Genomic DNA, 12,005 nt, shown 5'->3' on the forward strand with positions numbered 1-12,005 from the left:
CTCGCGCACACACACACACACACACACACACACACACACACACACACACACACACACACACACACGCGCACACACACACACACTCGCACACACACACACACACACACACACACACACACACACACACACACACACAGGATGCTCTGCTCAGGGTCCTTGATGTCCACACACGCACGCACGCACAGTCACACACACACACACACACACACACACACACACACACAAAGAGCCTATGCTCTGCTCTGTTCAGGGTCCTTGACAGGGTCCTTCATGTCCACACACACACACACGTATGTGGGCACGCACAGATGCGCGCGCGCACACACACACACACAAACACACACACACACACAGACAGGAGCGGTTTCCTGTAAACACTGATTATGGCCCTTCAAGAGCTCGACCACTGCATCACACTACATCACTTTCCCTAGGAGAGGAGCAGACGAGGGATACACTGAAGCTGCACTCCTTTCCCTTTACTCTGTAACCATTTGTTTTTGTTGTTTTTTTCCCTTCCTGTGTGTCGTGTGTCTTTCTGATGGTTCTTTTCATCCAAACTAAACAAAGTGGGTTTGGCAGTACAGGAAATAACAGTTGGTTTTGATGTTGTGACAACATGGTGTGCGTGCGTGCATATGCGTGTGTGTGTGTGTGTGGTTTCGACATAATCCATGTGAATATTCTCATTCATGAGTTTTGACGTGTGTGTGTGTGTGTGTGTGTGTGTGTGTGTGTGTGTGTGTGTGTGTGTGTGTGGTTTCGAAATAGTATGTGAATATTCTCAGTCATGGGTTTTGACGTACGTGTGTGTGTGTGTGTGTGTGTGTGTGTGTGTGTGTGTGTGTGTGTGTGTGTGTGTGTGTGTGTGTGTGTGTGTGTGGACCTAAACTGCTTCACATCTGCTGCATACTACTGTGTAGTACTGTGTACTACTACACTCTTTGGCACCGAGACAGAAAGCGGTTTTGTGTTGTCATACTGTTCACAAAAACCGCACATTTAAAACAGCTCCAGTAATTCCTTTTGCTTTTTTACAAAAACGCCACATTGATGGTTATGAACTCGAACATGATCATCTATCATACTTTGCTACCAGGCACTGTGTCAGACAAAAGGAGTGGAGTGGTGCACACATTAAAAATTGAAATGGGTTTTTAACAAGGCGAGCACTTTGATTTGTCATTGACAAACAAGTCACCCAGGGCAGTCGGCTGGGGAGCGCAGTATTGGCCCTGTGTCACACCTATGATCAGGCACAATGCCTTCACTGTTTGCCCCCTCCCACCTCACGCTGCCGTGCATCCACCCTAACACCCCCACCACCACCACCCCTAACACCCCCACCAACACCACTCCACCTCTAACCCCTATCCCTGATCCCCGCCATGCCAACAGTATGACACGACTGTATCACAAAATCTGTTATTCACGCTTCCGTTCAAAAGCAAAGCGAAAAAGCTTATTATTCCCTTTCTCCAAATGAGACGGTGCTTATTGATGCACACATAATTCAATTTCAAACAGATCTAATCACACATGTCCCCTGTCACCAAAACTAGAGGGTGTGTGTGTGTATTTGTGTGTGTTTGGTGGTGGTGGTGGGGGGGGGGGGGGGTGGGGGATGGGGGGACGACGACTAGTAGTCCCACACACACACACACACGCTCAGAGGTCATCATGGATTTTTAAAAATGTATTTTTCAGATTGAAGTTGTTAATTAATTATTGGTATCACAATTACAACTCAGAAGTAGCTAACCCTGGCAACCACATCATGACATCATGCTATTGCCTGATTTTTCCAACCGGAAACCACACAAATGAAACGGTAACCATAGAAAACTCATTTTTTCTGGCCTGTTCCTACTGTCTCACGATGAAGAAGAAGAAGAAAGAAAGAAGAAAGAAAGAAGAAAGAAAGAAGAAAGAAAGAAGAAAGAGGAAGAAAGAAGAAGACAAAGAAGAAGAAGAAGACAAAGAAGAAGAAGACAAAAAAGAAGAAGAAGAAGACGAAGAAGAAGAAGAAGAAGAAGAAGAAGAAGAAGAAGAAGAAGAAGAAGAAGAAGAAGAAGAAGAAGAAGAAGAAGAAGAAGAAGAAGAAGACGAAGAATAAGACGAAGAAGACAAAGCAGAAGACGAAGAAGACAAAGAAGAAGAAGAAGAAGAAGAAGAAGAAGAAGAAGAAGAAGTGCATGTGTGTTCTGAATAATAACAAAGCAGCTGGAAGGAGAAGGGAGCGATCCTCCAATAAGGAACAGCAGCCAAAGCGGCCATAGCAACAGCAAGAGCAACAGCAGCCAGCAACAGGAGGGCTTACCTGAGCATAGGACTGAACGATGTGGTTTTGGATTTCATCCATTGTGTCCGTTCCGTACGAGACGGTGCCCAGGTGCAGCCGTTTAAAGATCATCTCGTTCTGCGTCAACGTGCCTGATGGGTGAAAAACCAAAGCCGGGAGAGCAGCAGAGCAGACACATTAGGGCTGCACGATTATGGAAAAAATCATAATCACGATTATTTGGGTCAAAATCGTAATCACGATTATTAATCACGATTATAGATTTTTTTTTTGCTGATTATTTTGAAAATTATAACAAGATGAAATATAACCAAGAATGAATTATATACGGGATGATCAAAATAAAATTAATTGTAATAATTGTGTAAAGGCAATAGCATGAAACTTAGAGGGACAGATTTCTGGCCAGAAACACCAGCCTGTCAGTATGTTCAGGCTTCAAGGACGCAGGTCACTATTGCCACGATTAAATCCTGATTGAAATCACGATTTCGATATCACGATTTATCACGATTTTTGATTATTTTCGATTAATTGTGCAGCCCTAACACATATTATTGTACAGCCCCCTTGAAGCTGGTTCAGTAGTAAAGCAGGTTAAGTTTAACTGGTGGTAGAGGTAAATCATCTAATAGAATAGCCCGGAGCCCTTATTTTCTTCACTAAATGATGCCTGAAGGTATATCTACTAGCAGGTTTACCACTCCTTGTTGCTTAACTTAGCCTGGTTTATAACTTAACCTCCTGCTATATTCACATAAACTTTAGTCTGAATATGAAGTAGTAATGACTTAAAGTCATAAAGAACTAGATGAAAAAAAAACAATCGCCAGATAAACACAGAAGACAGAAATAACTCTGCGTGACAGCATCAAAACATTTGAAAAGGCATCATGAGGCCTGGATTGGTACATTCTTGCTCTCCATAATTCCCACCGCTATACACAGTGTTCCCCTTATGTTGCCTGGTCTACGTGGATGGATTTAGGAATGCACCGCCTACATCAACACATGAAGGAGGGGGTACAGTAAAAATGGCCGATCGGCGGAGGGGGTACAGTAAAAATGGCCGATCGGCGGAGGGGGTACAGTAAAAATGGCCAATCGGCAGAGTGTTCCAGCAACCTTCCCATCACTAAATTCTCTCACCTGTCTTGTCAGTAAGTAGATAGATGATGCCTCCAAGCTTCTCTGGGATGGTTATTATTACCATTGTTATTCCTATTTTATTACATTTTATTATATGGTGTGACGTCATCGGTCGAATGCTCCATTCATTTCAACGGGGCTCCCCAACGTTCGCACGTCTGTTATTTTTCGATAACGGACGGGTTGGTCTATAACAGACCGCTGTCAATGGCAACAAGACTTTTCACTGCTAAAGCGACTTTTCAACAAGACTCTAATCAGCTGCTGTGATAGACAACACCTGTTGTCCTGGCTACCTAGCTGTTGCCTAGCGGTGTTCCACAACGGCACTGTTTTGTTTTTGCGCAGCAACAATCTTTTGACATTAAAAACTATAATAGACTTAACATTAAATAGGCCTAAAGAAATGTCCCCGCCATGTGTGAATCATTTAAGTATATCCATATAATAAGTGGGTTAACTTTCGGCGAGTCGGTCGCTTTGTGGAATAGCAGCACTTCAGAGAGAACAAGACCCCTCCGCTCCGCGTCGGGGTCTAAAGATTCTCTCTGTCGTGCTGCTATTCCACGGTAGCGACCTTCTCGCCGAACGTTAACCCTTACATAATTGATCTATTCTTATTCACCTGTCTTGTCGGTGAGCAGGTAGACGAGGCGGCCCAGTTCCTCTGGGATGGTGCTAGTCCGCACCACAGTGCCCGGGATGTGCTCGTCCTTCATAATCATCCAGCCGTACGCAGACTTGCCCATGTCCAGATTCACACGCAGGCTACAGAGAGACAGAGAGAGAGAGAGAGAGAGAGAGAGAGAGTGAGAGGGCGAGAGAGAGAGAGAGGGCGAGAGAGAGACAGAGAGAAAGAGAAAGGGGCAGAGAGAGAGAGAGAGAGAGAGAGAGAGAGAGAGAGAGAGAGAGAGAGAGAGAGAGAGAGGGGCAGAGAGAGAGAGAGAGAGAGAGAGAGAGAGAGAGAGAGACAGACACGCAAACATAAAAGAATGAAAGAGAGAATATTTGTCACTTACAAGACACTGCCAACAGAGCTGACTTACGACTTATTTAAACAAAAAAGAAATTGCTTTGATGAAAAAATATAATTATCAACATTGTTATTGAAATAATGATTAAATCATAATAAATAATGTTTTAATGATGATAAAAGATTCATCTCTACTGCTTTAGTCTTTTGCTATTCCAAGTGTCCCAGTACTCAAAAGCTACCAGGAGAAACAAAAGGAAGCTGACTCCGGGTGCACTCTACCTGATGGGGATGATGTAAGAGAAGAGGACGACGAATCGGAAGAGGTTCCGGAACCAGGGCCCGACAAAGCCCTGCAGCGCTACCATGACGACGGACAGCACCACCTGGGCCAGGAACAGGGCCTTGGTCAACCGGTTCAGCTCCAGGTCCAGTAGGCCCACCTGCAAAAAACACACACAGACAGACAACAGGAATCAGTTTATTCATACAAAGAGTAGTGTTTCTCCATGCGGACTCTAAAGCCCCAGAGCCTTGGTTCAGATCGTAATGATTGGATTTCCCAGGCTAGTCAAAACTAGGAACAACAAGACATTCTCTGTATACTTCTATTTTCTTGCATATGCTTGCTAACAATTGGTGAACAATTGAAAAAAAAAAATTTGAAAAGAATATTTAATGATGATTGAAGGCTAGAGGTCTTGCCAAATATTTTCAGCTTATTACTTCAAAGTGGAGTGATAAAAAAAATGCTGTGACTAGTATTTGGCAAAGCAGTATAGAGTGTTGGAATTTCAATTTTAAAAACCCAATAAAATAAAAAGACAGAAATTATTAGCCTTTGCTTAACAAGGAGGACCATAGATTTTCTCCAAAGAATCCATGATGCACTTCTGAGGTTTTTAACCCCCGCCGTGCACACACTCATCTCATCTGAGATTGCATGAAGCCATTTAATCTGCAGAGCTCGGAGAGAAAGGAGAGCGGAGAAGAGGACTCCATGACCCCGGGCCTTGCCCTGCCGATGGTATCAGAGTGCACGCACAGCACAGCGCAGTAGGCCAGGGTGCCATTTCAGCCCCATTCAAGCTAGCTCACCCTGTACTGAGGGTTGAGGTGAAAAGACTTTATTTTTTTCAGCTATGATTCTCAGAATGTCAGAATGTGTGTGTGTGTGTGTGTGTGTGTGTGTGTGTGTGTGTGTGTGTGTGTGTGTGTGTGTGTGTGTGTGTGTGTGTGTGTGTGTGTGTGTGTGTGTGTGTGTGTGTGTGTGTGTGTGTGTGTGTGTGTGTGTGTGTGTGTGTGTGTGTGTACCAAATTCCTTTTTGAAGGTTTTATATGGAAAGCCAAATTAGTTTTTTTTAAACTTTTTTTTATTTTGTAAAAAAAGGTCATGGAAGGTTATGGCGATTCCAAAGTATGTCGACATACCATACCTGTGCCCACACACCACAAAATGTAGCACACATGGTCCAAGTCCTTACACACAAAAGGCACCCTCTCACTGATTGGTTTCCAAGATTCTTGTAGAGAAAACCATGCAAGTGGATCCGAGGCCAGACCCTCAGTACAACATGAAATGAAGTATGACCGACAAGCTGGTTCCCCCTACATACTCCTAAGTGGGGATGTCACAACAAATTACCCATAGACACCCACAGAGAAAAAAAAACGACAGAGAGAGAGAGACAAGACAGGCAGAGAGAAAGAGAGAGAGAGAGCGAGAGAAATAAAATACTCTCATGCCGTATTGACTTATACACCTTCCGCGGCCCGCTGTGTATTGGCACTTCTGACATCGTCTGCCTCTGAAATATTGAGTTCCCTCCACCAGCCTCCTCCTCCTCCGCCACTAGCCTCCTCCTCCTCCTCTTCTTCCTCCTCCTCCTCCTCCTCCTCCTCCTCCTCCCCCCCCGCCACTAGCCTCCTCCTCCTCTTCTTCTTCTTCCTCCTCCTCTTCTTCTTCCTCCTCCGCCACTAGCCTCCTCCTCCTCCCCTTCTTCTTCCTCCTTCTCCTCCTCCTTTAACTCCTCCTCTTATCCCTCATTCTCCTCTTCTTCTCCCTCCTCCTCCACCTGCCTCCTCCCCCTCCTCCTCCTCCTTATTCTCCCTCCTCCTCCTCTTATTATTCTCCTTCCTCCTCCTCCTCCTCCTCCTTTAACTCCTACTCTTCTCCCTCTTCCTCCTCCACCTCTTCTCCCTCTTCCTTCTTCTCCCTCCTCCTCCTCCTCTTCTTCTTCTTCTTCCTCCTCCTGCTGCTTCTCCTCCTTCCACCTCCAGCCTCCACCTCCAGCCCGTAGCTGAGGAGGAGAAGGCTAAGGCCTTTTGCCCTCTGAGGGCCACTGCTCAGTGACACTCGGCATCGGGTGTCTCGTTAACACACCATGACATGATCAGAGGAGGCACCAATGCAAATGAGGTATGTGCGGTAGGTGCGTTTCTTTTTAAATTATTGAAGGACACGCGCTTATTAATTATGTTTCTAACACCGATTGCATTTATAATCATATCATCACAAGTGAAGTACCGGTATTATTATTGTGCATTTTAGTGGAAAACATTTCATAAAAATGTATCAGTGTTACGTGCACACATACTGTAAACAAACACAAACACACAATGCATACACCATACAAATAAACACACACAATTATATATTTTTTACCTTATTCTTCGACTGTGAAGTATTCAGCACACTTCTGGTCTCCTTGCCAGAATAGATGACCACCCCGATCACAGTGCCTGGACCAATCGGGAGGCAAGATTGATTAGGTCAAAGGTCAAAACCATCTTCACCCACAGTCCCAGAGGGTCACACAAACATTACAGTACATTAAATTACATTACAATGACCTGACACATTAATCCACAAAGGCAATGAAATTATTAAGGCACAGGTCATTGGTTACAATCCTTGAAGCCATGTGAGGTTAGGTACCTTGCTCCAGGGTGCTCCATGAATGATGTGGGATGTAAATGAATACATATCTGCACACCTTACAATCAAATAAATCACAGCAAGATAGTCTTATACAGTGTGAAGACATTTCTTCACTTTTCCAAGCACCAGTAACAGCTTTTGGGATGCGTGCACTCCATACTATTTTAATGTGGAATTTAAACCTGCAACCTTTTGATTCCAACTCCCGAACATTTTAGGCCACGGCTGCCACAGACAAACAACCAAATAAAGCAAATGGAGGATCAATCAGACAGAAAGGTTACGCTGGACAGAAGCGTATAGATAGATAGCCTCAATCAACAACATCCACATAATTAACCCGCTAATTAATGGGAGTTGGTTCCTAAGGAGGTGCATTAATATTAAGTAGGCTTTAGCGGGGCAACTTAGACGGCCTAAAGGAATCAATACGCTAATAGAAAGATCTAATGGGCTTGAGATAGGGGCTAATGCCTTTTCCTACAGGGATTTGAGATGAAAATAGACCAGTGGTCGCTTTGTTGGCAATTAATGAGGGGCTATACAGTGTCAGTAAACACACAATGTACACAGGAGGGTTGCACCGGGCCCCGGCGGCTCACCTGTGAGATGTCAACATTAACGCTAAGCTAAGGTTCTTTAACGGCTTAAAGATATCACCCCGCTGAAGTATATAATCAGCATGCTGGCTACTTGGGTAACAGCTAATGCAAGACCGTAATACAACTTGATTATGTGATGAATTACACATCAGCCTGAACGACCTATGGACCTGAGAAACATATTTTTACTTTTAAACTTATAGTTATAAACTTGTACATATTTTGTGATTTTCAACTACTGGGTAGAACGTGTGTGTGTGTGTGTGTGTGTGTGAGTGAGCATCGAGATCCCACTACATTTTGAGGCTTTCGCTGTATATCAGCCTTTTTATGGGGGGACTTTCTATGTTGAACTGCTCTGTTCAAGATCGGGGCTTGAACAGTAACAGATGTGACCAAACTAGAAGTAAGTTTATGGTGCAAGTACAACACTAGCCCATTATATTACATATCAGTATGAACCAGTTATTTCATTGTACTGAGGCCCCACCGATATATCGGGCCGATATTTAGCATTTTTGGGATATCGGTATCGGCCATACTTTCAATGAATTTCCACCAATAAGTTTGTATAACTTTCACAACCAATTTTGTAGCCGTTTCGTTCTGAATGCATCTTCTATTCTGCTCTCCCCACTTTGAGTCCATGAGAGTTCATTATTATAACTAAATATATGTGTATGTATAATAATAATAATTTATATTTCATTACATTTTATTATGAACAATGTTTCTATATATCGGTTGCACATATCGGTTATTGGCCTCCCATTTCCATAAATATCGGTATCGGCCCTGAAAAAAGCATATGGGTCGGGCCCTACATTGTACCTACTGTATTGAGGTGTCTAGACATTGCTAGTGAAACAAATGGAAAAACTAAAAAGAAAACCCACATATTTGATCCATCCAGCACAGAATCTGGTACATTGCTACTTCATTTAAGACAGAGGCCGCCGATCATTTATACCTACTAGCATATCCATGTTAAATAAGACAACTGTAACTTAGACTGAGTAGCACATTGCACTTTGATACGGAATAACTGCACTTTACTGTGTTTAAGATGGGTTTTTTGTCAACCTGTCTCCTTGTCCTATAGTGGGAGGGGGGGGGGTGTTTGTCTATTGTGTTTTTGTTTATTGTAATGTCTTTGTAATTGTATCAGATGCACTGAAAATGGCACAGAACTATTTTCCGAAAGGACAAATAAACTATCTATCTATCTATCTATCTATCTATCTATCTATCTATCTATCTATCTATAGACGCTACTGTATCGCTACTGTAGTCCAGTTACTCAGTGAAGTTACTTGTGTTGGAGGGAAACTAATGGAAGACTTTGCTTTTATTTACTTGCTTACTTCTTTTTTTTTACTTATTATTCATATCCAACTCGGAAGAAAAAGAGGCTGAGAGACTGAGAGGAGTGACAGAAGTGAGAAGAGTGAAAGGAGTGAGTGACTGAGAGAAGTGAGCGCTGAGACTCTGGGGTCTCACGGGGCAGTGGATCAGCCGAGTACACCACAGATCGATGTCCCGCCGACCCCATCGACTGAAGCGCTCAAGGAGGAGGAGGAGGAGGAGGATGAGGAGAGAGAGAAGATGATGAGGAGCAGAAGGAGGAGGAGCACAAGGAGGAGAAGGAGGAGGAGGAGGAGGAGAAGGGAGGAAATAGGAGGAGTCAGGAGGAGAGGAATAGAATGACAAAGATGGAGGATAACAAAGCCGAGGAAGAGGAGGAGGTGAAGAAGGAGCAGGAGGAAAGCAGAAGGGAGAGGAGGAGGTGGTGGAGGAGGAGGAGGAGGAGGAGAGACTGAGCTACTCTCTTCATCATAGCCAGCCAACCCCTGCCCACTCTGCCAACCTGCCCGCAATGCCTCTATACCCAATCCTGCCAATCCTGCTTGCCCCGCCAACCTGGGGTGAGTTTCTCAAAAGAGAAGTTGTTAGCCTGTTAGCAACTTCGGTAGTTGCCAATGGGAAAATGCATTGAAAACAGCAAAGTAGCTAATGTAGTTAGCCACTTTGGTTTTGAGAAATTCACCCCTGTTCACAACGCCAACCGAACCCTGCCTGCCCCCTTCCCGCCTGGCCGCAACACCCACCCAACCCTGCCTACCCTGCCAACCTGCCCGCAACGCCTTACTTGCCCCCCCAACCCTGCCCGCCAACGCGCCTTGATGGCCTGATCCTGGATCTGGTTACCCCTGCTGCCTGCCCACAATAACCCATCAGCCGCGCGCGGTGCAGAGCACGACATCCAGACTGATCCCCGCTCCTCTGGGAGTCTCTGGCCAGAGCAGAGGACAAACACTCAGGGCAGGGCAGCCCCCTTTCCCTCATCATGAACGTCCTCCACTTTCATCCTCTCCTCTCCTCTCCTCTCCTCTCCTCTCCTCTCCTCTCCTCTCCTCTCCTCTACCCTCCTCTCCTCTACCCTCCTCTCGTCTACCCTTTCCTCATCTCCACTCCTCTCGTTCTCATCTCCTCTCCTCTCATTCTCATCTCCTCTCCTCTCTCTTGTTCTCCTCTCCTCTCCTCTCCCCTCCTCTCGTCTTCCTTCTCTTCTCCTCCCCTCCCCTCCCCTCTCCTCTCCTCCCCTCTCCTCGTTCTCTCCTCCCCTCGTTCGCCCCTCCTCTCTCTCCCCTCCTCTCCTCTCTGCTCTGCTCCTCTCCTCTCCTCCTCATCTCCCCTCTCCTCTACTCTCTCTTGTTCTCCTCTCCCCTACCCTCCTCTCCTCTCTTCTCTTCTCTTCTCTCCTCTCCTCTCATTTCGTCTCGTCTCGTCTCCCCTCCCCTCCTCTCGTCTCGTCTCCCCTCCTCTCCCCTCTGTCTGGGAGAGAGTGATAAGGGTGGGGGAAGGGTGGTGGAGGTAGTGGAGGTATTGTTCCATAACTAAGTGTACAAGTCAGAGCTCCAGGGTACAGATATTTGGAGGGTTACATTAGCTTAAAGGATTGTCTTTGTCCTGAATATTGGAATTCGACCAAAATGTAAATACTGTACAGTATATTCTTTGCCATCCTCTTTTTAAGTCAGTATACAAGTACAGGGCAGGCTAACATCGTTCATATCATGTAAATAAGTTAGGAGCAGTAGGTAAATCAAGTAGGTAGCAGGCTTCACTCAGGTTTCTTGATAATTTTTAAGGGTGCTGTCCCAAATGAATACTTAGAATCAAAGAAAAAGGGCGCACCTTGCATCAATTTTTTTCTCTTTTCTTTTTTCTTTATTTTTCTTTATTTTTTGTGTACAGACACAGGCACACGCCGAAACGCGTCTGTGCACAAAAAATAAAGAAAAAAGAACAAAATTGATGAAAGGAGCAGTATGTAAAAATACACAAACAAACAGCAAAAAAAATAACTGACGCTTTTATCCAAAGCGACTTAAATATATTTTACAGCGTACTGGACACACTCCCTGGAGTAATGTGGGGTTAGGTGCCTTGCTCAAGGGTACTTCAGTCATGGAGGGAGGTGTAGGGAGAGGTAAGGGTGGGGTTCGAACCAACAACCCTCTGATCTTAAGGACACCTTCAATCTTAACCATTAGGCCACGGCTGCCCCTTAAGAACTGCATAGGTGGTATGAGGTTGTGCCAGTCTCACCTGAAGCCACCACAGTGCTGGCCCACAGAGTGTTGTCAATACTGAGGCTCTCATGGACAGCTGGATCACAGTCCTCCTGCAGGACACAAACCATAAAAAAACAAAATCAATCACACAACATTCAAATATTAGTATTATTACTCACACGAATACAGTATAAGGTGAAAAACATGCACAAAAAAACTGTCAAAATGGAAAGGAAAATGTCAGCACACTTCAATCTTCTTATATCCTCTTCTCTGCGTTCTGCGCGCTGAGGAAGGTCTATTGACCGAAAGTGTGGGGATTTAAGTGTGCGGCCATCTTTCGATCAATATATTAGGTATTAAAAGTAAGCAATGGCTATTAGAATGGCGTAGTACACTTTGTAAACAGGAAGGGATGAACATACAGTGCATCTCTCTTTTGGAGGAGAAAACCAAGGCA

The 12,005-nt window shown here is 44.7% G+C and overlaps 1 protein-coding gene across 1 annotated transcript in view; it reads right to left on the reverse strand.

The window, feature by feature from the left end:
- Nucleotides 1-12,005, reverse strand: part of atp9b (ATPase phospholipid transporting 9B) — a 63,658-nt gene that overhangs the window by 35,316 nt on the left and 16,337 nt on the right. The window contains exons 10-14 of the mRNA XM_063185941.1: nucleotides 11,580-11,655; nucleotides 7,090-7,166; nucleotides 4,707-4,867; nucleotides 4,077-4,219; nucleotides 2,321-2,433 (exon numbers count right to left, since the gene is read on the reverse strand). Of these exons, the coding sequence (XP_063042011.1) occupies nucleotides 2,321-2,433; nucleotides 4,077-4,219; nucleotides 4,707-4,867; nucleotides 7,090-7,166; nucleotides 11,580-11,655 (570 nt within the window). The remainder of the gene's footprint in view (nucleotides 1-2,320; nucleotides 2,434-4,076; nucleotides 4,220-4,706; nucleotides 4,868-7,089; nucleotides 7,167-11,579; nucleotides 11,656-12,005) is intronic.

The sequence above is a fragment of the Engraulis encrasicolus genome, chromosome 20 (assembly GCF_034702125.1).
Source record: "Engraulis encrasicolus isolate BLACKSEA-1 chromosome 20, IST_EnEncr_1.0, whole genome shotgun sequence".
NCBI lineage: Eukaryota > Metazoa > Chordata > Actinopteri > Clupeiformes > Engraulidae > Engraulis > Engraulis encrasicolus.